Source organism: Peromyscus eremicus, chromosome 14 (assembly GCF_949786415.1).
Source record: "Peromyscus eremicus chromosome 14, PerEre_H2_v1, whole genome shotgun sequence".
NCBI lineage: Eukaryota > Metazoa > Chordata > Mammalia > Rodentia > Cricetidae > Peromyscus > Peromyscus eremicus.
In genome coordinates, this window is record NC_081430.1 from 56,498,695 (window position 1) to 56,524,664 (window position 25,970).

Genomic DNA, 25,970 nt, shown 5'->3' on the forward strand with positions numbered 1-25,970 from the left:
TTCAAGGGCTTCCTCTGAAAAAAAAGGAAAGGCACTCCCATGTACTCCTACACTTCCCAAAATAAAACGTGCACACAGTGTTATTATGAGCTCCTATGTGGAAAGTGCAACATTTAAAAATAAGCTTATCCTTCGAAAGTACCTAAATGAGTCCTGCCAAATCCTGGGGAATTATCTTTAAAATAAACCTGACTAGAAAAGGTTGAAAGTGAAGGATTAGAAAACTGTAAATCTTAGAAACACTATCATAATAAGCTGGTGGCTGGTATGTATGTCAGATATGACAGGCAACAAGTATTCCAAAGAAAGACTGACCTTTTTAATAAGAGGCTCCATCAGAAGAGAAGTCACAGAAGCCCTAAATTTGAATGCATCTAATAATGTATGTTCTAAATATATAAGCAGAAATGGACCAATCTAAAGGTTTCAGGAAATAGAGTAATTGCGAAGCCTACTTGCAGATTCTAATCATGCCTCCAAGTAGCATGCTGAAGAAGCAGACAGAAATGAGTGGAAACAAAGGGATTTTTGTTAGCATTATTAACCAACTTGACCTGATTTATGTTGTGGAAACTACAGCCAACAGCTGTACAGTATTACAGGAGTCTTAGTTGGGCTTTCTATTGCTGTGAAAAGACACCATGACCACAGCAAACTGTTAATAAGGAAAGTATTTAATTGGGGCTGGTTTACGGTTCAGAGGTTTAGTCCATTATTATTATGGTAGGGAGCATGACGGCACACAGGCAAACATGGTGCTGGAGAAGGAGCTGAGAGTTCTGCGTCTGGATCAGCAGGCAGCAGGAAGAGAATGACACTGGGCCTGGCTTGAGCTTCTGAAACCTCAAAGCCTACCTCCAATGACACACTTCTCCAACAAGGCCACACCTCCAATAATAACACTCCTATGAGCCTATGGGGGTCATTTTCATTCAAACCACAACAAGATATATACCAACATAGCCCTTATGCTAGACTATGGGGCACACCAAAATGAAAATGATTAAAATCATACAGAGTATATTCTTTTAAAATTTCTATTATTATTTTGTCTATATTTGGTGTGTGGTATACATAGTGTGAGACTGTGTGGATGCATGTCATCACTCGTGTGAAGGTCAGAGGATAACTTCATGGAACTGATTCACTACTTCCACTTTTACATAGGCACTGAGCATTGCAAGACTTGCATAACAAGCACCTTTGCCTGCTGGGCCATCTCACCAGCCCCTAGAGTGTATTCTTTGATCACAGAGGGATCAAACCAGAGTCAGTAACAGGAAGATAACTAATAAAATCTCCACATTTGTTTTCGTTGTACAATCAGCTAGTGTGCACTCATCATGAAAAATAGTAGATTACTAACGGAATCAGGACAAACAAGAAATGGAAATGTAAGACAGAGAATGCTTAGTGCTTCTCAATCGTGAAGATCAGCACAGCTTGTGAGCATACAGGAGAAATTTTGTGTTATAGATGTATATATTACAAAAGAAGAATGATTAAAATTGGCGGTCTGTGCTTTTTATCTCAGGAAGCTGGGGAAATAGTTAAATCCAACAAAAGTAGGAGGGAGAAAACTATAATTTTTTTTAATCTAACTGGGTCTGGAGAGATGGCTCAGATATTCAGTGTTTGCTGTTCTTGCAGAGAACCTGAGTTCTGTTCCCAGTACCCACATCAAGCAGCTCACAACCAGCATCAAAGAGTCCAACACAACACCCTCCTCAGACCTCCTATACACATGCAGTATTCACACACACACACACAAGCAAATACATAAAAATATTTTTAAATGAAAATTTAAAAACCCTAACAATATAAAGTGGATTAATAAATATCTTGGTTCTTTGAAGCAAAAATGTTGGTTCTCTAAAAATAAAATTAATAAACTCATAATAAGTCAAGTGACTTTTTAAAGAAAAATACAAATTGTGAATATCAGAAATCAAAAGGATAGTATTACTATCACCCTATAAACATTAAAGATCAATATGCTGGGAAGTTAGGCAGCTTAAATTAGGTAGAGTATTTATGGCCAAGTGCCTTAAAAGCTGCCAAAGCGAACATGAGAGTAATAGAAAAACTAAATCATGTTATATACTAAAGCAATTTAGTCTGTAATTCCAAGTGTAACCTTCCCACAAAGGAAACTTCAGGCACAGGTGGCCACCCCAGTGAACTCTTCCATGCATTTGGGGGGAAACAGTGCTAGACTTACAGAGCACCTGTAGCAGGAATCTTAAAAGTTCTTATTAATAAAACAAACCCAGAGCCAAGTATTGGGGTGAAGCTGGATCAGAGAGACGGAACAAGCCACAGCTAACCTCACCTGGCCAACTTCTCAACTGATCTTGTTTCCTCAGGCTGGAAGCCTCTGTGTCCTCATATCCGAATGGCTCTCAGCTGAACTGTGCTATTAGAAGCCTGAAAGCTTAACCAGCCAAAAGCTTAACCAGCCAAATGCTTAACCAGCCAAATGCTTCTAGTTCCTGATCCTCACGCCTTATGTACCTTTCTGCTTTCTACCCCCACTCCCTGGGATTAAAGGCTCGCTTTCTGGGATTAAAGGCGTGTGTCACCATCCCTGGCCGTTTCCAATGTGGCCTTGAACTCACAGAGATCCAGAGGGATTTCTACCTCTGGAGTGCTAGGATTAAAGGTGTGAGTGCCACCATTTTCTAGCCTTTGTATCTAGTGGCTGTTCTGTCTCTGACCCCAGATAAGTTTATTAGGGTGCACAATATTTTGGAGAACACAATACCACCACAAGCACCCAGAGGTGAGAGGACGGTTCCTGCTTATCTGAACAAAGAATTAATGACTTGAACCAAATAAATGCTTTTTTAAACTCCTGACAGGTGATATGATTTATTACAGGAATGCAAAGTTAACTTAACAAGGGGGAACTGTATAAATTAGAAAAGGCATTTAGTAAAACTCAGTGTCCCTTCATGATAAGAATGAAGAGGAAACTGAGAAAGATAATTTGGCACATAGTATCTGTAGACAACAAAACCTCTACTCACTGTGCTTGCCCTACATACCAGAACAAGACAAGGAAAAGAGCAGAAACTTCTCTTTCCTGTCAGATAGCTAATAGTGTAGAGAAGCGTCAACAAGATGGCTCAGCAGGTAAAGGTGCTTGCTGCCAACCCTGGTGACCTGAGTTCAGTCCTCAGAATCCACAGGGAGGGGAAAGAACTGACTCCCACTGGTTCTTTCACCTCCATGCTCATTCCATGGCACACACATGTATATACCCCTGCATACACACATATGCACACAAAGAAATGCAATAAATATTTTTAAATAGTGAAGAGAGTCTGAATTGCCTACAAACTATTATGGTACTATGATTACTATAAAATGTATTAACATATTGTTATGCTAAATGAGTTTGGTAGACACCTGTATTTTTTTTAATATATTAGCAATAAATAAAATTAAACTGTTTGAAATGATGTTTGAAAGCTCACCAGACAATTTCCAAGGCTTAGGAACAACTCTCACTGCAGCTGCACACCTTCCGTACACTGGAAGCTGGTAAGATGTCTGAGAGGACTCAAGCAGCCAGCTGCTAGGAGACTGACCACATTCATGAACTGAGGCCGGGCTGTTATTAGATGTCACTTCTTCAAAATCTCACCCACTTAAAATTCCAGCAAGTGTTTTATAGAAACTAGTAGTTTGCTTCTAAGATTCATATGAAAATGTATAGGCTCTAAAAGAGCTGAGATCATCTTGAAAACCAAGGTGGGGGCTTGCACTGTCATATTTCAAGTCTTACTATAAAGCTGCAGTAATTGAGGCAGGGAGATACTGGTATTAGGATCAACTAGCAGACTCATAAATTAAGGAAAGGCTATGTAAAGCCACATGTATGTGGTCCCTTGACTTATGACAAGGTGTCTTTATGTTCAGCAAGGAAAAGATGTTCTTTTCAATAAGTAACCTCAGATTAGTCCATGTAAAATATGCGTACGCCATACTTCAGAATTTTTTCAGCCTGAGCATTAAAGGCAAACAGTAGCTGGGCACTCAGGAAGCTGAGGTGGGAAGACTGCTTCAGACCAAGAATCCAGGGCTAGCCTAGGCAATGTAGCAAAGCTCCATCTTGAGAGAAGCATGGGAGAGGGGCTCAGAAACCAATAAAACTTCGAGAGGAAAATACAGGAAATTTTTCTCATGACTTTAAGGAAAACGAGATTCTTGACCAGACATTAAGAAGCAGTAACTAGGGACTGGAGAGATGGCTCAGTAGTTAAGAGCACTTGCTGTTGTAGAGGACCCAGGTTCAGTTCCCAGCACCCTCATGGTGGCTCACAACCATTTGTAAATCCAGTTGTAGGGTATATGATACCCTCTTCAGACCTCCACTGGCACTACACATTCATATGGTACACACATACACATTGCAAGGAAAACATATAAAATAAATAAATCTAAAAAAATTGACAAAAGAATTAGCTCTAGAGACATTATGGATGAACTTCATTTACACTAAGGAGTTTCCTTAAGTACATTAAGAGAATAGAAAGGCAAGCTATAGCCTGGGAGAGAATACTGCCCCCCAAATATATAATAGGCCGATTCAATCAGGAAGGATATATGCAAAGCTAAAAAATAACTCTTAAAAAGCAAAATAGCTTGAACAAGGACTTCCCCAAAGAGTAGTGGACAGAAGTGACAAGCTGACAGTGTGGCAAATGTGAGGAAGGTGCTCAGCCATTGTCTATGGGGAAACACTGTGGAAACCACCCTGGGGAAAGCACTCCACACAACCCAAGGGTGCAATTCAGAAGCCAAACAATTCTGAGTATTTATGGCCAAGTGGATCTCTCATATGTAGCTCAGGAGGGTGGAAATTGGTACCATCTCTCTGAGAAACCTTCTGACCAAGGCTACTAAACCTAAATGCACACAGACCATACCCCTCCCTCCTGGATCTATGCCCAAAGAAGCAAGAGCTTGTATCTGCTACAAATACAAATATTCATAGAGCAAAATAGCCAAGGGCTAGAGACCAATTCAGATGCTCATCAACAAGAGCATGAAGAAGTTATTTGCAGTTAAAGTGGAATGTGTAGCCCACAGTGGTGGTGCATGCCTGAAATTCCACCCCTGGAGAGGAAAGGGCAGAAGGTTCATGAGTTTGAACCTCATGCTCCATAGCAAGTTCCAGACCAGCCTGGGCTATGTAGCAAGACCCTGTCTAGACATGGGGGCAGGGAGATAAATGGATTTTCACAGACATTGTGTTAAATGGAAGGAGCCAGAAATGAGGCCATATGCCTTATCAATCCATTTCTAGTTTAAGAATTGGCAAGAGTTAACTGATAATGAAAAAAGGTAGATCATAGTTATCTCTGGGGGAGGGCACTGCTGAGAAAAGGCCATCAGAAGAGAGCTGTACCATCCCAGAGTGGCCACACAGTGACACAAATGCCCAGCTGTGTCCTCTGACTTGCTCTACGTGGAACAAGCAAAGGAATGGAGCTCCCAAGTGGGCACTAAGATTTTAGCTGCCACCAGTAAAGCCTATCTGGCAGTTGAGGAATATCAGGCTTCCCTCTGTCTTTGATCAAGTGACATATTAGCTGTGCATTATCTGTTCATGCATCCAAGGCACACTTTGTGGGACTTCGCTTTATAAGAGGTCAGTTTAGAAGTTGTGAAGATAAATTTTAAAATGTTGGTGTCTCTCTGGTAGTTCGGCTTATAGGAGTGTTTTATCTTCACTGATGTATCTTAGGTGATATATTATTCACACTGTTGTCTTCACTTTGCATTTGATGGAATCTACCCACAGTTGCTCAGCTAAAAAGGAACAAACAGGATTCAGTGTACAGTGCTTTGGCTCAATCCTCTGCTCATTCCTTGTACTGAGAACCACCATGTCTTCCAAGCAGTTGTAGACTGTTAGGTTATTTGTGGATAGTAGCTCGCAGCCTTTAGGCTCCAGGGATAGCAACAACACAAATACCAGACCCAAGAGCTTCTGGAGATACAGAACCCATAGAACTTCCATAAGAGAGATGTATTCTCCAAGAAAGTGCCACTGCACCCTGCCATTATAAGGTCTTAAGACCCTGTGCAGCCAGAACCAATCCAGAAGGCTCCAGAGGTCAAAGCCAGGCCACGAGAAATTAGAGAAGAATGTTAACTCATTTTGCTGGCAGTGAGCTGTAGCACGGAGTCCCCTCTGCAGACCCTTCCAGCTCTCCCATTAGTTTACTGTGTAACTTTGTACAAGTCACTTGTTTTCCCTGGTCCTGATTTCCCAACTATAAAGAGAATTCCTAAAATCCCTGTGAGTTCTTGTCAGTGACTGTGCTAGCCACAATCTTTCTGTACCTGGGATGGGTATTATTTTCCTCCTGATGCTTGCATGGCTGAGTCTCCTCTGAGAATGTAGCCAGCCATCTCACCTCACAGTTTTGGAAGTCTCACTTCCCCAGAGCATCTCCCCAGGCAGTCTTTCATTTGTTCTTTCTCAACCAACCTCAGTATAATGTCACTTCCAGGCTTGGCCTTCACAATGTTCTCTTTTAGCTTGCTCTGGTTTCTTAATGTCCATCAAAACTATAGAGGGAAAATTGAACACAGAACATCTGCTATGGGATGACTGGGACAGAATGGAAAAGGTTCTTAGCTCCCTGATTCTGTGCGAGACTTCAGCCTCTAACCCAATGGTTCTTAACCTTACAAACACTGTGATCCTTTAATACAGTTCCTCATGTTGTGGTGACTTCCAACCATAAAAATGTTTTGTTGTTACTTCATAACAGTAATTTTGCTCTTGTTATGAATCATCATTTAAATATCTGTGTTTTCTGATGGTCTTGTGTGACCCCTGTGAAAGGGTTATTTTGACAACCTCCCAAGGGGTCATGAACCACAGGTTGAAAACTGTCGCTCTAACCTTAAGAGCCATTTTAACCATGCTCACTTGGCAGTGCATCTCATATATACACTCCACAAAAGCTTGAGCCTTTTTTCAGTAGTGTAAAACTAAACTAGTCAATCTCTAGCTTGGGTCTTCTGCTTATCAGTACACAAGTGTAAGTCTGCTCCTACTCAGGAACCTGTCTGTATATAGATATTAGCCAAAATACCCATTGCTGTGTAGCAGGTAAGTTGTGAAATGAGTGCATCTCTTCTCCTGACTTAGTGTATGTGTCCAATGACTCACCTCACATGTTCATTTCATTATACATGGACCTAAGTCTACCTTGCATGTGCGGGAGAGCTAGGATGATGCTATTCTAGATGTTGTCTATAACTGCTGTCCTCTGGCTTTTCCTGATCCAGTAGCACAGCAATATGAGCAGTCAAGGAGAGCAATAAACCATTACTCTATTCTTCCCACTTCACAGGCAAGAAGACTCTTAGCCGGAGGATCAGCTGCAGCTAAGTGATGGCTGCAGCCTAGAGTGGTGTCAGCACTGACTTCACAGAGCACCACTTACTAGATCGCCTGAAATCTTTCTCTTTCAGTGTCTAGAAGAGCAAACATCTAGAAGCCAGCAGACCTGCTGTTGAGTCTCTGCTGGCCACGGCCCCCTGAATGTCTGCCTCCTCTGTCCCTTTCTCTGTCTGGCTTAGCATTGTATCTGACAGCTATGATGTCTGGTGGTTGATTAATAACAGAAATAGTAATGGGACTGTATATGTGTAGTATATTCATTTCTACAAGTCATCCTTGAAAATAGAACTTGTTTATTATGAATTCTGAGCACTCTGCTGAGGGTCATGGGAAATTGAGACCAAACTGCAGAAGACTGTTACCCTTAAGGAGCTTCGTACCTAGAAGATAAGGATAAAGCATAGCTAAGATAGCTGGCACCACGAGATCCTTTCAGAATCCCCACAAGGTCAGTAAGGCAGCATTAGTATTTCCATCTCATTGTTAGAGAAACTGAGCCTCAGAAAACAGCATTGATCCCCTAAGTGGCACAGCCAAGAGACAGGGTCTGGACCAGAACCCAACCAGAGAATCTGACCCCCAGCTCAGACCTAGTTAAGTGAAACAAGTTTTCCAGCTGTTCACTTATGGTCTGAAATGCCTGACCACCCTTTCCCTTCTGTGAACCTCATCCCCCACCCCTGTGAATGAAAGGATACAGATCTTTGCTCCATGGCAGCTTCCTCCAGCTCTCTTACATTTTATTTATTTACACGTATTTCTATCTTTTCTCCTCCAGGTTGTGATCAATTATTCAATCGTGAAAGGGCTGAAGTACAATCAGGCAACACCCACCTTCCACCAGTGGCGAGATGCCCGTCAGGTCTATGGCTTAAACTTTGCAAGTAAGGAAGAGGCAACCACTTTCTCCAATGCAATGCTCTTTGCTCTGAACATCATGAATTCCCAAGAAGGAGGTAAGCAGGGTTTGTCTTTGCTGGAGGCTGAGACTCCCTCTTGTTCTGTCTGTGTCCCAGTTCTGATTGTGTCCTGACATTACTACTTCACTTACTGACACGACATAGAGCCTCACAAGCCTGTTACTTGAGGTTCATAGTAATGACTAAGAATAAAGGAGAGGGAATAATGTGCCATTTGTGAAATGCAGGTTTGTACTAATGTGTTCCTGCAGCCCTCTGTGAGACATGGTTTATGTTGGCCATCCTACTGCTGTGTTCCAGAACACATACCTGACAAGAAACTGGCTAGGCAGAATAGATAAGAAGTGAACGGAGTCCTAACCTCAAGGCACTTTAGAATTTAATTTAGAGTTCACAGATTCATAACTAGCTAACTATTTATTAGTTAGTTCTACAGTGAGCACTGGAATAAAATATGTGCAAAGTACTTGGGGACCGCAAAAGGAAACAAGTAACTGCCCATCCATGCTGTCAGGGAAGCCCTGACAGCAGTGGTGACGTGTGAGCCAAAGCTCAGAGGAGCAAGGATTACACTAAACAGGGTGTGTTGAGGGGGGAGCTGCTGTTGCAGAGGTGGAGGTGGGAGAGCTTGCATGTGTCAAAAAAAACAAAAACCAAACAAACAAACAACCACAATGCAGTGTATCTGGGGCCTGGGCGCAGTGCACAGCAGCTAGATGAAACTGGAAGGTGGCAAGTTGGACCCCGTGAGGCTTGGTGATGGGACTAGCAAAAGCACCTGAGCAGAGCAGTTATAGCAGAGCACCAAATTGCTGGCAGCTTTGGGCAGCTTTGCCACTGCAAATGAGCCTTCCCAAAGAGGGTGTATTGCTGGTCTCAGACATGGTCCTACAGTTGGCAGGCATCTTAACCTTAGTGGAGCATGGGGGTGGTGGAGCACAGGGGTGGTGGAGCATTGTGGTGGTGGAGCACAGGGGTGGTGGAGCATGGTGGTGGTGGAGCATGGTGGTGGTGGAGCACAGGGGTGGTGGAGCACGGTGGTGGAGCACGGGAGTGGTAGAACACAGGGGTGGTGGAGCACAGGGGTGGTGGAGCACGGGGGTGGAGCACGGGAGTGGTAGAACACAGGGGTGGGGGAGCACAGGGGTGGTGGAGCACAGGGGTGGTGGAGCACAGGGGTGGTGGAGCAGGGGAGTCGTAGAACACAGGGGTGGTGGAGCACAGGGGTGGTGGAGCACGGGGGTGGTGGAGCACGGGGGTGGTGGAGCACTGTGGTGGTGGAGCATGGGGGTGGTGGAGCATAGGGGTGGTGGAGCATGGTGGTGGTGGAGCACAGGGGTGGTGGAACACAGGGGTGGTGGAGCACAGGGGTGGTGGAGCACAGGGGTGGTGGAGCACAGGGGTGGTGGAACACAGGGGTGGTGGAGCACAGGGGTGGTGGAGCACGGTGGTGGTGGAGCAGGGGAGTGGTAGAACACGGGGGTGGTAGAGCATGGGGGTGGTGGAGCACGGGGGTGGTGGAGCACGGGGGTGGTGGAGCACGGTGGTGGAGCACGGGAGTGGTGGAGCACGGTGGTGGTGGAGCACAGGGGTGGTGGAGCACAGGGGTGGTGGAGCACGGTGGTGGTGGAGCGCGGTGGTGGTGGAGCACGGGGGTGGTGGAGCACGGGGGTGGTGGAGCACGGGGGTGATGGAGCACAGTGATGGTGGGCCAGGCTTGGAGCCACTTTCCTTGGTCTGAGCTCTGGTTTGCTGCATTCCAGTCAAAAAACCATTGAGCAACTTACTGGAGGTTCCTGGGCCTCAGCGTCCCTGCCTACAAATGCAGCCATGAAGAGTTGCTTTTACTTTTAAATGAGCTAAATGGTTGTCATCTCTTGATATTAGCATATGTATTATGTCACTGCTGTTGCTACTGCCCACAGCTACCATCACTGCTGTTACCACCACTACCAAAACTCAGAAGTAAGGAGACAGGTGCCCATGCTGCTAAAGGGAGATGGTATTTAAACATATATTGAGCCTGGCATTGGTGCTTTGGGGCCTAGCTTTAACACGTCAAGAGGTTTTGTGAGCTAATAAAACTATATGGAGTACAGTTCTGTGAGTCATCTGTGTTTTCTCTTGCTGTGCTAAGACACCATGACCAAGGCAGCTTATAGAAGAAAGAGTTTATAGGCTTACCGGTTCAGAGGGTTAGAGTCCGTGACCATCAGGATGGTGGTGAGGGAGCATGGCAATAGGCAGGCAGGCATGGCACTGGAGAATAGTCATAGGGCAGCTGGAGTGCTTACAAGGAATGGCATTGGCTTTTGAAATTTCAAAGCCCACCCCCAGTGACACACTTCCTTCAACAACAACACACCTCCTAATGATTCCCAAAATGGTTTCACCAACTAGAAACCAATCATTCAAACATGAGCCTGTGGGGGCCATTTTCATTAGAGCGTTCCTGTCCAGCCAAGGCCCTCCATGTGTGTATTTCCTGACTGGAACTATTAAAGGGGAAGAGAAATGTTTTTGTTAGATACCAAATCCTTTCAAAGCAAGTGCTTAAATAAAAGCAGCTTTTACTATAGTCACTGTGGCCCCATAAACAGTCAGTGCAGCCCTCGTTTTCAGATAGTCATGAACTGTCATGAGGGGAGAGCTTATTGGGGTCACATGGTGTCAATTCTAACACAGGCCTACATCCCCAATGGATTGAATGAGCGTTCTTGTTGAGGCTGGAATGGAGCCTGCCAGTCTGGGTGTGTGGATACAGTTAGTGTGGCTGGTTAGCAGTTGATAGTGGCTGCTGAGGATTGAACTTTCTCAGCAACTGATGTGTAAGCCTCCTTAATGATCATGCACAAATCTGAAGCAGGTTTCTACAGTGCTTATGTGTAACTACCCAGTACTTACCAAACCTGAAAGAAAGGCACCCTTGACCCAAAGGCTTCAGCAGCCACACAGTTTCCTCCATACTGCAGAGTTGTTTTGACAGATTTTGAACTTCTGGTTATACAGTTGTTTGCTCTGTATACAATTGATTGCCCAAGTTGTGTGGATTGTATAGTTGCTTGTAGCATGACATCTTGAGTCCCAAAGTCATGCAGGATTCAGGGCCTAGGGTGGCATCTAGCATCCTCATAAACAGACATACTCCTTTCTTTCCCTCTTGGGAATCTCTTCTTGTAGGGCAGGTGTCTGGTTCCTGTGACCTTCTAGGGGTTTCTGTAGACCTCTGTCTCTACAGGTGGGGCTTGCTCAGCTTTTCCTAACCCTCAGTATGTGGACAGACACTGGTGTGGACTTGGGGTCCTTCCAAGCCTGCAGACACAGGCTACCTTGCTGTCCCATCTTAAAGTAAGCAAAACCTCCACCCCTTCGTACCAGAACATGTCTTTGTGTCTTCAAGCTCTTAGTTAACTCTCACCACATCCCTGGGAGATGGTCTCTCAGACACCTTCCCTGCTGTCTGGACCAGGGAGCCAAAACTCAGAGAGGAAGTAACTGCCCAGAAATCCCATAACCACTGCTGAAACTCAACGCTGGGACCAAGTTGTTTTCACAGTTCTGTTTTCTGGATGTTAAAAATCAAACATTTCTGTCTCAAAAGATTTCTTTTATTCCCTTCTTTCTCTCCACAGTGGGATGTACTAGCTTGTTTTTGTTTGATCTTGTTTAGTTTTGTTGTTATTTTCAGACAGGGACCTCTATAGCCAAGGATGACTGTAGCTGAAGTTTTCCTGGTCCCACCCAACTTCCATGGTCCCGCACCAAGTAAACACACAGAGGCTTATATTAATTAAAACTTCTCAGTCATTAGCTCAGGCCTACCACTGACTAGCTCTTACACTTAAATTAACCCATAATTCTTATTTATGTTTAGCCACTGTGGCTTGGTACCTTTTTCTCAGTTCTGTGTAGCTAGAGTTTTCCTGCCTGGCCCACAGTCAGGACAAATCTCTCTCACCTGCCAGTCCCACAGCTGCTCAGACCTGACCAAGTAAACACAGAGACTTACATTGGTTACAAACTGTATGGCCGTGGCAGGCTTCTTGCTAACTGTTATTACAGCTTAAATTAATTCATTTCCATAAATCTATACCTTGCCACATAGCTCGTGGCTTACCGGCATCTTCACATGCTGTTTCTCATTGTGGCAGCTGGCAGTGTCTCTCTGACTCAGCCTTCCACTTCCCAGCTTTATTCTCCTCCTTGTCCCACCTATACTTCCTGCCTGGCCACTGGCCAATCAGTGATTTATTTATTGACCAATCAGCAACCGTTCTGCCTTTACATCTTGCTTCCTCTGTGTCTGGCTGGCGACTCCTGACTCAGCCTTCCTGTTCCCAGAATTCTCCTCTCTCTTTGTCCCGCCTGTACTTCCTGCCTGGCTACTGGCCAATCAGCACTTTATTTATTAACCAATCAGAGCAACACATTCACAACATACAGAGCAATATCCACAGCAGATGACCTTAAACCCTTGATCCTCCTGCCTTAGCTTCTGGAATACTAGAATTACAAGTGAGCTCTAGCTTGCCCAACTTTGTTTAGGTGTTTTGTTCTGTTTTGAAGACAAGGTTTTTCTATGTAGGCTAGGCTTACCTCAGACTTGCAATCTCCCTATCTCATTTTCCTGAGTGGTAGGATTGCAGGCCTGCACCTCTGTGTCTGGCCTGAAAACCACTATTAACTCAGGCTTCTTCACATTATTCTGGAAGAGGACAAAGTACAGCAGAGTAGTATTTTTTTTTACTGTCTAAATTCTCCATGGAAGAGATTCTCAAGCATTTGACTCTTGACAGATCTGCTTTGCTGATGTTTTTTTACTAGGTAATTACTGGATCTAGCTTCTTGTTTTAGTGAGTTTTGGATACCCAGTCTTCAATTTCAGGCCTAATCCAGGGAAATAAAGTCAATTTAGCAGGTACAAAATAGCTAAAGTAATAGTAACAGAGCCAGGTGTTTCCCACTGCCTATGAAGAAGTAAGGCATCTTAGAGCTAGCAGAAGCTCTCACAGGTCTCAGACACAACTCTGAATTCAGGAATTGGCCTGAGTGGGGGTGAGTTTCAGTCTCTGGCTTACTAAGGCTTTTTCTACAGATGTTGACATCTGAGGTGGGAAGAACTATCTAGTTCTAATGCTGTTCCTGTCAGTGTTAAGGAAGTCAAGCTCTCTGTGTGGGTTGCTCTGGAAGTCCCAACTAGTGGAAACAGTGCTACAGCCTAGCTGTGGTGGCTGCCATCTGTGTCTACTGCTAATCTACAGAGCATTCCCCACAGACCATGTGACCCAGCTTTCCTGGGTACTGTGTGACAAGGCATGGTGTGATGGCTATAGATGGTACTTAGGCTCAGGTGGGACTTGGGGAGGGGAACTTCTTTGGCTTAGGGGCATGCAATGATTATGGCAATAGTTAATACTTAGGTTTTCTCTTCAAAGCCTACATTTCCCCCCCCCCCCCAGCTGCTTATCCAGGTGGCCTTTCCCTGTTCTTCTTGAGAAATGGTTCTCACCAACCAAGAAGCCTAGTTGAGATGAGGGCCCAGGAACCCCCAAGAACACCTAATTGGGCTGCAGAAGTATTTTCTTAAACTCTAAAGCACTTAGGACAGCTACTGTGATACACATTTTTTTAGAAACGATTTTAGGATCCAAAAAAGGTGTGTGAGGCCAAATCTTGTGTGGAGTTGAGAGTGAAGGTTAGGCCTATGTTTGAAATCCACTGCTTCTGCAGCTGTGCTTCCAGGGGTCAGGGAAGGTGCAAATTCAGGTTGGTGAGCTGTGCCTATGCTGAAGCTGCTGGTCGCTTATATTGAGGATTAGATCTCAGGTAGGACAGCAAGCCTGGCTCATGCCATCATTCCGGTTCCTTGCAGGAGAATGAGGTGGACTTTAGGGTCAATGTCTGCCTTGTTGCTGACTATTGAACTACTGATACCACTTCCAGAAAGCACCAAACTGTCTCTGCCTGTATTGTTCATCTGCCTAGCCCCCAATTGAAGAGAAGTGTTGACCACTGTTCTTCTATACCCTGTCCTGCTCAGTTTTTCTCTGTACCTCAGACATCCTCTAGCAGCAGGGAGACTGTGTTAGTTAGGGTTTCTATCGCTGTGAAGAGACACCATAACCACAGCAACTCTTATGAAGGAGAAACATTTAGTTGGGGTGGTTTACATTTTCACAGGTTTAGTCCATTATTGTGGTGCTACATGGTGCTGAAGAAGGAGCTGAGAGTTCCTACATCTTGATACAAAGGGAACAGGAAGTGAACTGAGACACTGGGTGTATCTTGAACATAGGAGACCTCAAAACCTGCCCCTACGGTGACACACTTCCCCCAACAAGGCCATATCTATTCCAACAAAGGCATACCTTCTAATAGTGCTACTCCCTATGAGATTGTGGAAGCTAATTACATTCAAATTACCACATTCCACTCCCTGGCCCCCATAAGGTTGTAACATTATCATAATGCAAAATACATTTAGTCCAACTTCAAAAGTCTCCATAGTCTATCACAGTCTCAACAATGTTTAAAAAGTCCAAAGTTCAAAGTCTCTTCTGAGATTCATGAAATCTCTTAATTGTAATCCCCTATAAAATCAAAATAAAAAAAAAAACAGATCACGTACTTCCAACATATAATAGCACAGGATATTCATTACTGTTCCAAAACATAGGGAAGGGAGCATAGTGAGGAAATACTGGACCAAAGCAAGACCAAAAACTAGTTGGGCAAACTCCAGACACTACATCTCCATGTCTAATGTCAAAGCACTCTTCAGATCTCCAACTCCTTTCAGCTTTGTTGCCTGCAACACACTTTTTTCTCTTGCACTGGTTCCACTTCCTGTTAGCAGCTTTCCTTGACAGGTATCCCACAACTCTGGCATCTCCAACATCTTACAGTCTCCAAGGCAATCCAGGCTTCAACTTCACAGCTTTATTAAATGACCTCTCTAGACCTCCATGCAAGGGTACCCCTGACATATGCCTGGCTTCAGTGCTTTCCTTAATCACTCCTTAACTCTAAAGCCAGAACCACGTGGTCAAAACTTCCAAGTTCTGCTGCTTACTGGGGCTGGAACTTGGCCCCCTTGTTCAATTACATCTTCAGTTTTCTGTTTTCAATGGTTTTCTTCACTACCTAATCTTGGCTGCCCTGAAACTGGATCTGTAGACCACGCTGGCCTCAAACTCAGAGATCTGCCAGCCTCTGTCTTCCCAGTGCTGGGATTAAAGGTGTGTACCACCACACCTGGTTCTAAGCTTTTCTTTAATTCCTTTTCACAAATTGGAAAGTTATCTAGGTAGGATCTGGCCCTGAGGTTGCCACTCCCTTAATTCCATTTCTTAATCTGTTTATCTCCTTGAACACAGGCCTTAGTTCCAGTCTATGTCTTAGTGCTCTTCTTCTCCTCAAATTGTACGTTTTGTATTTTTCCTTGCTCAGCTTGCCCCTTTTCATTATAAATCTACTCCAACAAAGGCACACCTCCTAATAGTGCCACTCCTAGTTAGCTTATGGGAGCGAGTTAATTCACTTGAGTCAGTAGGAAGAGTCTAGTATCCAGAGTCCTTCGAGTCAGGAGGCAGGGTTCTAACCCAGCTCTACTGCTGCACTGCAGAGCTCAGGGTTTTATTTATTTTTTTTATCTTCACTGGTGTTCTAAACTCTGAAATGGTAGGGTTGGTGTAGGTAAAGATTATTTCACAGGGAAAGCATGGAAACAGAAAAGTATTTAGTGATGTAGTATACAGGTCAAGCCTACAAATGAAGAACTGCTTCAAACCAAGGGTGTGGTGGCACACGCCTTTAATCCCAGCACTCAGGAAGCAGAGACAGGCATATCTCTCTGAGTTCAAGGCCAGCCTGGTCTACAAAGTAAGTTCCAGGACGGTCAGAGCTACACAGAGAAACCCTGCCTCAGGAAGGAAAAAAAAAAAAAAAGAATTGCTTCACCTGTCCGTCCCATCAAATGCATGAAGGTAGAAAACAGATTATTAATGTTTTGATCCAGAACTTTGTTTTAAGAAAGAAGTTCTATTTTTAAACAGTTCTAGAATATACTAGATTTTCTAGGAATCTAACTATGGCATATATCAAAAGAAAACTGTTTGGTTCTGTTTGTAACTTTACTGAGACTTGTTGTCTGTTTTGGAAAACCCTATCTCTAGCGTTGTAGCAGTGTTATTTTTGTCATCCAGATGACTTCCCTGTAACAAATCCATCTGTGGCAGCCACGTTTCCTCAGAGTCTGTGGGCAGGTGCAAGCAGCTCTCTGATTCTGTCTCCTGCTGTAGGTGTCTGACCTTTTACAAATGCGGTGGACGCTTTATTATAGATCACTTCTCTGCCTCCCTTACAGAACACTTAGGGTGCTACCCAGATTTTTCTTATCTATGTAGAGCAATTGTATAATCCCTGAACTGCATTTCAGGGTAATACAGAAGACATTTCAAAATGTTGGTTATAGAGAAGCGCTTTGGTTCTGAGAGGCTAGAGAACCGCTTGGCCTGGAAGCTGTGTAAAATCAGACTCCCTCCTTGTTCCATATCTATGGTTTCATTTCATTGTCACTTAGCAGTTCCCCATCCCACAGTGGGGAAAACTGGGTCTCAAAGGGAGGAGCTGTGGTGGCACTTGGTCCCAACCGCTTAGCTAACTTGACTCTGTAAAGAAAGCAGGGTGAGAAAGAACATTGCTTTTCCATTTCTCCTGAGACAGCAGGTGTGGTTTGAAACAAAATGGCCCCCAAAGGGAGTGGTACCATTAGGAAGTGTGGCCTTGTTGGAGGAAGTGTGTCACCATGGAGGTGGGCTTTGAGGTCTCATACATGCTCAAGCCACGCCCAGTGTCCCAGACCACTTCCTATTGCCTCTGATGTGGATGTAGCCAGCACCATGTCTGCCTGCATGCCACCATACTCCCAGCCACCATGCTCCCTGCCATGATGATAATGGGCTAAACATCTGAAACTGTAAGCTGCCACCTCAATTAAATGTTTCCCTTTGTAAGAGTTGCCGTGGTCATGGTGTCTCTTAACAGCAATAGAAATCCTAACTAAGATAGTGGGTATCAAAAGAGAAGAGCATGGTGGGAAGAACCAGGATACCATGACTCAAATTCTGTTTTGCTGCTTGGGCCCTGAGCATGTTGCTGCATCTGCAGATGGTCATAATGCCTTGCACCAGTGGTGGTTATGTGACCTGACTATGGTGTAAGATGCCTTGTGCCAGGCATAGTCCTTAAGGGCTATTCCCCCACCCTAAGTCCCCACATCCAGCATTCTCTCAGACGACTTTAGTTCTCTCAAAGCTTACCACAGACGTCTTGTAATAATGTTATTCCAGGGAGCAGGGCCAGGATGGTGCTTGAAGCAGGGCACCTAGATGATGGGACTTGGCCTCCTTCCCCCTCAAACTTCAGCTGGTGTTTCCAAAGGCAGATGGCCAGCCCCAGATGAGGCGTTCTGAGTTGGAACTGGGGAAGCCTTTCGTGTCACGAAGCCAAGTTTGTCACCAGTGGACAGGGTCTGGGCCAGGTGTTTCCAGGTTCTTGGCCTCTTATCTAACTGACAATCAGGGCTCATACAAATTTGCAAAAAATTGCAAGATAACTTATCTGGAACAAAGCCATAGTGCAGTTTAAAGAGGAATAACACTGTCGTCACTGACATCAGGTCACATGAGTGTGGGGGGACACTTGGGACGCAGTTATTGTTTGAGGCTTCCTCTATGGAGTTCAAGCAAAGGAGGAACTGGTTACTAAAGGGTGGGGTTTAGGTGGTTCTGTTTTGATTGATAGATTAGGTTATATAATCATTTTTCTACTGTGCATGGCTCTTCTCATAATGCATCTGATTTTAATGATGAGATATATGTACCCAATTATACATTGCCGTAAGATAGTAAATAGGTGGTTCTTCCTAAAAGAGTACTTAGACAATTTTGCTTTATGCAGTCAAAACCAGTTGAAGCCAGATCAACTCTTCTGTTCTTCCTATTATCTGGGTACATTAGGAATACACTTGTATAGAAACTCTAAGTTTGATAATTGCACATGGTGGAGAAACTTATACCACTGTTTAGAGAGCGGGGTACATGTAGTCCAATGTCATGCAGGTGGGGATCTCTGAGGAGGTTCTGAGGTTTTAGGACATTGTTCAGAGAGGGGATATATGCATAGTACAAGCAGGTGAAAGAGCTAGGCTGCCCACTGCATTACTGCAAGAGAGGTGTGCATAAACCAAAACCAAATAGGGTCACAGGCCACTAAACTATTCCATGCTTACCTGCCTCAGGTTTACATTTTGTAGGTGACAGACTAGCATCTAATCTGGGGTGAGGCTCACATAGTAGATTAAAGCTAGGTGCACACCAAAGGGTTCTCCCATTATCCCAGGCAATCTGGGTCAGAAATGCCCTTTCTTCCTGGAGTCTTGGGTCAGAGTGGGGCTTTGGAAATTAGGCAAGCACCGGGCATTTTTTCCCTTGTGGCTCTTGGCTAGTGAAGACTGTCTAGACTTTCCCAGGAGGTATAGTGCAGGACCCACAGATACTTCTGAGAGGCAGACTACCATATCCAGAACTTGGAACTCTTCCTTTCGGCATCCTGGGAAGACAAGAGGCCCCCCATGAGCCTGAGCCACAGTGTCTACAACAACAGCGTAAAACTGAATTCACAGGGGAGCAGCCCTGCTGTTGCTGATAGGCCATTTGACTTTGGGCAAGACTTGAGCCTCAATTTCCCATCTGGAAATATGATACCTACCAGAAATGAGATCATGGAGGTGAAAATTCTAATGACAGGAGTTTTAAAGACAAGTTGAGCAGAATAGCCTTATCCTGAAGTTAGGGCTTAGCCATGAAGGTATGTGCAAGCTCACTGTGGAAGTAGACGGCTCCTTTAAAAGCATGAACCTGATACCAGAAGCTGCAACCTGGGAAAGCCCAGATGTTAGATCTGGTTTAGAAAGGGGCAGGGGGTGGAGCAGGAAGATGACCAGTGAGGGCGAGATTGCAGGTTTGGGGTTGGATCTGGCAGATTTCAGACTAGTTGTCTGAGGAGTGCCAGGGGCCAGCAAACTACTCCAGGATCTCACCTTGAAATAACCAAAATAGTTCTGCTTTACTGATGTTATGTAGTGGGACTCTGAGAAAAGAAAGAGAAATCTCTCAGCTTAGTGGAAATCCACATTGGGCCACTTGAAGTGATGTAAAGTGGTCTCTCAGAACATAATGGTATGTCTTTTTCATATGTGGCTTGATGTTATAATATCATGACTATTAAGATCTGACTGTCCTAGGGCAGATAACAAATGTTTTCCCAGATTTTCCAATCACCCCATTCCCACCCCCATGCAATGTCCTTATTCAGTGCTTAGTGGCCCACTGGCTGCAACATGCTTGGAGCCAGGGGAAAGAGCCCACCAAAGGAATGTCTAGCCACACATTTTGTGAATGACACCATTCAGGCCTGTGAGTGGGCATAGTCTTGTTTCCTTACTGAGAAGCTGGGAGAAATCTTAAATCTCAAAGCTTCTTGAAGTCAGCCCTAGTTTTGCTTCCCACAACCTTTTTTTCCCCCTGGAAATTATTAAACTCCCTCCCCTCTCCACCAAAGAAATAGATTACTGAACTGTTTGTGGGGCTGTTAGCTGTTGGTGTGCCAAGGTCACATTCTCACCCAGGCTTTGTTCCCATCTTCTGCTTCATCCCATCTGCCCTGCCCCCTAGTGGCCACACTGTAAAAGTTGGACCTTTGTGCTTGTCCACTGTGTCACCAGAAGAAGCAGGGTCCCTGTAACAGTCTCCAAACCAACAATATGCATGTCACTTGCCACACTTTGCTCCTGCGGTGTTTTTCCCGCCTCTGACCCCGTCTCCTTCCTTCCTTGCCTGACACATTCAGAATCCCTTAATGCCTCACTTTCCCCAGTGTGCTCCATGGGGCTGTATTTTTTGCTTCTATCTTGCCAGCATCACTTAGGCACAGCTCATGGGTTCAGTCAGGTTTAGAAATTTAAAAATGGTCCTTTTTATCCCTAGACTTTCAAAATCCAGCATGATTCAGTGACTTACCAGCAGTGGTGGTGCACGCCTTTAATCCCAGCACTTGGGAGGCTGACACAGGCGGATCTCCGAGTTCGAGGCCAGCCTGGTCTACACAGAGAAACCCTGTTTCGAAAAACAAACAAACAAACATCAAATCCAGCATGATATCTGGTGTAGGAGCCCTCAATACAACCTGACCAGGCTTGGGGAGCAAGCCAGGACCAGGGGATATGGTAGATCTGGAGTTCATTTACTAACCCCTAGTCCTTAACTCAGCTTCAGGTGCTGGGCTGTGTCATAGGAGAATAGCTCTGCTATCTTATGGTTTCTTACCAGCTCCCTCGGCCCCATACATTTACTGTCCCTCTCCTGAAGTGTGAGGACAGACCTAACAAGTTAGCCTTTACTTCACTTGCAGAAGAGGGCCAAGCATCCATCTGGCCTGACTGCCAGTGCTTTTTAAGTTGTTGATCTGCGTACCCCTCGACACTACACCCTGCCTTAATTGACTTCATGCCTTGGCCCAGTGCTCTCCTGCTGGTGACCTCCCTTTTCCATTGCTCTGTCTGTGAAGCCATCCCAGATGCTCAGAGAACCTTGGATCCTTCCCCTAGCTATGAACACACTGCTGCCATCCCATTGGCCAGAACTGGTTGGCTTGGTTGGGCTGTGAGCTCCTTTGGAGCAAGCGCCTTGCCTTCCATATCTGTATTTATTTGCATCCTAAAGAGATTGCCATGTGTTTGTGGTTTATGCATGAGTAAGTGAGTGAGTGATGAGTGAGTAAGTGAGTAAGTTCACCATGTGTTCCTGTGTCATTCTGTGCACCTTGCATACGTACTCCATATTCTCTGCCTCACTATCCTCTTCTGAAGACCACGATGAAGCTTCTGAATCATCAGCACCGTTTGCCACCTGTGAAACTGGGCTCAAGGTGAGGGGTGCTATCTGTGATTGAGGGACATGGTCAATGGAATTGTCTCACACAGAAATCGCACCCGTCACCTTGGCCTGCTGAGCACCACCCCAAACCAAGAAGCACACCATCCCACCATCGGCCTTGGTGAAGGACCTGTGACTGTGACCATGAGGTGTATGTGCTGCAAAAGGAGCTTTGGATGCAGACCTGGACAGTGTGCGGGTCTCTGTGACCACCATGGCCTGCAGAGTAACAATCTGTGGAGATAAGAAAGTAGTTTCATCACTCATGACTAAGTAGCTGGTGTTGGTTCAAACTTCAGGAGTCTGACCTTGAATAATTTAGTTTAGGCATATTTAAGCCCAGCACAATTTGATGTAAACTTTCCTGGTGATAATTAACTCAGTCCCATATACACAATAAAGCTTAAGGTGTGACTACATCAAAATTCTTTGTAAAGTACATGTGACACCTTCCATAAAGATGGGTTCTAGCCGGGCGGTGGTGGTGCACGCCTTTAATCCCAGCACTTGGGAGGCAGAGCCAGGTGGATCTCTGTGAGTTCAAGGCCACAGAGTGAGATCCAGGACAGGCACCAAAACAACACAGAGAAACCCTGTCTCAAAAAAAAAAAAAAAGCAAAACAAAACAACAAAAAAAGATGGGTTCTATAGATTGACTACATGTGACACCTTCCATAATGCTAGGTTCTATAGACAAGCTCATGAAAAAGGTCTAGGGAGGATCCAGTGTGGTCTTTGCCACACAGACATCGCTAAGGTTATCAGGCTGTTAACCACACTGCTCCCAAACTTCTGGTTGGATAACAAGTTATGTATCCCTCCCTTTGAAGGAACAGCCCTATGAGTTTAGCATTCCTGTTTCCCCTAGTGCTGATCTGTGAGCATAAAAACTTCCATAGGAGAGATCTGTTCTTCAGCCCTTGTGAAGTCACCTACCCTTTTTAAGACTTTTTCTCCATCTGTGAAATGGGTTGTCACGGGGTGGGGGGTGTGAGGGCAGCATGAGACATTATACAAGTTCTTTGTCACCTGAAAATCACTACGGCAGCTTGAAATCCCTCTCCTTGCAAAGCAGGGGTCCCCACTGTCACTCAAGTGACAGTGCTGATAGTGCACTGGGGCACACAGGATGATGGGACATGGTCTCTGTGGGAAGCAGGTTGGTGGCTTGGGAGTTTACATCAAGATCTGAGGAAAGGCTGTGCCTGGGCTTTAGGGTATCCTTCATGAGAACCTTTGATCTCTGAGCATCGCACAGTCCTCCTGCTGTGGCCTTGTCCTTTAAAGTGCTGCTGGCTCATCTGCAGTTTACATCCCAGAAGAGAAAGGCTGTCTCCTTCTCCACCACCAGGTCACTTCCTTAACACTGAATGCAGCGTGCCTTTGGGGCTTTAGGCTCCTGAAACACCATATACCCAATGAGAATTTGTGAGACAGTGAGCCAGAGCATACCCACCTGATGCACTCCTGTCCTGAGGACTCAGAGAGCAGCCAGGTAAGGTGACATACCTATAGTCAGCACAGGCAATCGGCAGGAGGGACATAGACTGGAGGCAGGAGACCTGGCTGTGCCCTAGCTGCCTGCAACTGCTCTACACACTGTCATCCTTAGCAACTGTGCGCCTAAAGCAATCCATTCCCCATACCCCCATGCCAAGTCTTAGTTTCCTTATCTTTAAAGTGGACACAAGGGCTGGTGAGATGGCTTAGTTGATAAAGGTGCTTGCTGCCAAGCCTGACAACCAGAGTTCAGGACCCACAATGGTGGAATGAAAGAACCAACTCCTGAGCCCTTTTGAGGCTCGAGTTATGGTAAGGGAGACAGGATGGAGTCCTGGTCCCTTTGGATCTCACATTGCTGGTGTGACAGCCCTGGGACTGCCATAAGCTTTACAGAAAGGAACCCCCCCCCCCCTTTCCACACTGTCATTGTACAGTCTCCTAGCCTCCCTGCGTCTTCATAGTATCTCCTGGATCCTGTAAAGAGATGTTAGGAACTGTTGCCTCTGCTTTAAGAATGAGGAAGCAAAGGTTCACAGCATTCCATAATTTGCGGAATGCTACACTAGTGAGAGAGACTTCAGTTTTCAGTCCAGGGCTCTGCCTATCATACGGCCTCCCAAAGAGACTCTGCTTGCGTGGCAGCTAGCACACTGTCTAAGGATAACCCACTGTAGTTGGAAGTTTTCCTGTGTCCTGCCTGGTCCTGCAGCCCCTCCCACCTTCATCAGGGGCTAATTAGGAACACTTCACTTGGCCCATCTTTGTGGGCAGAGATGCTAGAGTAAGTGGGGAATTCATTTATGTCCACTTTCTTTTTCTCTCAGCATGTATAATCTCTTTCCTACAGAATAACTTCATACCTGGTGTGGTAATACACACCTGTAATCCTAGCACTTGGGAGGCCAAGGAGGATTGCTTCAAGTTTAACACCAGCTTGGACTACGTAATGAATCTTTGTCTCAAATAAAAAACACAGCAATAATAATTTCACAAGTGGCTTTTTGCCAACTTCAACTCTTGTATGAGAAGAGCCAACTCAAATAGTAGTAAATAGTCATCCCCAGGGCTTGGAGAGCCAAGTCCTGACGTGAGTGAGATGCAACCTTAGCTTTCTAGAGTAGATAGGGTATGTGATTATGAGGCCCTGCTTGTCTGCGGCCTGCCTTCATCCAACTTTCCGTTCCTTTAAAACAAGTGGATTTTTGTAACACCCACCAGTCAATTTGACTATTCCTGCATGTAGCCCACCTGAGTCTCTTTTCCACACAGCAAGCAGATCTTTCCAGTTCTAGGTACAACCTGATCACTTCTTCTTCAGTCAGAGCTCTCAGGGCCATCAGTCTTAACTCCGATGAAGTCCAAGCCGTTACAGGGTTTGCATGCTCTAGTCCTGGCTGCCTTTCTGGATTGCCTCTCCTTACCCCACTTTGTGTTTGTCTAGACATACTGGTCTCCTACTATTCCCCAGAAATGCAAGGGTTTGATTCAGGGTCCAGAGCCCTTTTCTGGCCTTCCTGGTACTTGGTGCACAGACATAAATACAGGAAACACTCTAATGCATAAAATAAAAACAAAACTTAAAAAAAAATCCATACATATTTTTGCTGAATATGATAGTACACACCTGGAGTCCTACCACTTAACTCAGGAGCTCAGGACTCATGAGGCCAAAGCAAGGAGATCATGAATTCAAGACCAACCCCAGCTACATGGCAAGACCTAGTCTTTAAAAATAGTCGTATGTACTTGGCATATCTACATGCTGCTCCAGAGAAGCACAGAGGGAACAGGTGTCACTATGAGGAGCAACTCCAGGGAGTCCATACATTAGAGAAAGGAGGAGTTCCATGGGCTTAGCTGCCTGATCCAAGTAGGGTCACTGGTGAGAAGAGGTAGTGAGAAGCTAGGTCGGGAATCCCAGACTGCCTGTTCCCCATGAGAAGCACTGTGGAGCCTTTATAGTTCCCTGTCCAAGGAACGCTGAGAAAGGACTATGCTTTCTGATCTTCAACCTGTGAGCACAGGCTTTAGGAGGCAAGCCTGAGAAGAGGCCGCTGGGAGGCTGATGGGAAGTCCTCCAAGTGATAACACAAGAGGCTTAGATATATATATCTTAGATATATATATATATCTATATTTATGCTATATATATAGCATAAATCCTAATTGATCTTAATAATAAAACCCAGAGCCAGATATCAGGGTAAATACTGAAAGGTCAGTAAAGGAGTCAGCCACTAGAGAGACTTCTCACCAGTACTGAATCTTCAGCCTGAAAGGGGCCAAGCTCCTGTCTCCACCCTGCCTTATCACTTCCTCTCTCTGCCCAGCCTTATCACTTCCTGTTTCCTCCTCCCAAGTGCTGGGATTAAAGGTGTGTGCCACCACTGCCTGGCCTCTAGTGGCTAGCTCTGCACTCTGATCTTCAGGCAAGATTTATTTGTTAATGAACAAATAAAATATCACCACAGATATAGACACGTCAGAGAGCATGCATTTACAGTTTTCAGGAGAAACCACAGTCCATGTAGGGAAATAGACATCTCTTGTAAACACTGCTAACTTTGGTATCCCATATAGAATGTGGGTACCCTGTGTATTATGCTAGACCCTACCCTGGGGTGCTGCAGTACAGGGGAGGTTGATTGACGAGCAGTCCACACTATTGATAACAAGCATTGAATTAGGCCACTCAGAGAAGCCCACAGTCAAGGAGGAGAGAAAAGGAAGCAACTGCCTCAGCCTCCTGAGTAGTAAAGGAAGGTGAAATATAGAGAGCTGCTGTTGGGTTACTTCTCCCCAGGAGTCATAGAGCAACATGTGTTCAGCCCAGATAGAGGGTACCAACTGGCTCCATCCATGTCCAGCATAGACCAATGTGTTTACTGGGGGATGCAGGAACAGTGACCATCTCCAAAAAGTGCCACCCAGCCAGCCAACCTTGACACCCTGCTCTGGTTTCATTTTTGCTGCTATTATAAAACATCCTGGCCAGAAACAACGCAGGGGAGAAAGGGCTTTGTTTGGCTTACAGTTTACATACCATCCCTCAGGGACATCGAAGCAGGAACTTAAGCAGCTACTCACAGCCACGTTCAAGAGTGAAGAGCAAACAAATGCATC

At 45.1% G+C, this 25,970-nt stretch overlaps 1 protein-coding gene across 7 annotated transcripts in view; it reads left to right on the forward strand.

Moving 5' to 3' along the window:
- The window catches only part of Evl (Enah/Vasp-like), a 150,524-nt gene that overhangs the window by 101,335 nt on the left and 23,219 nt on the right, over positions 1-25,970 (forward strand). For all 7 annotated transcript variants that reach the window (XM_059280020.1, XM_059280018.1, XM_059280022.1 and 4 more), the window contains one exon: positions 8,208-8,385. In XM_059280020.1, the coding sequence (XP_059136003.1) occupies positions 8,208-8,385 (178 nt within the window). The remainder of the gene's footprint in view (positions 1-8,207; positions 8,386-25,970) is intronic.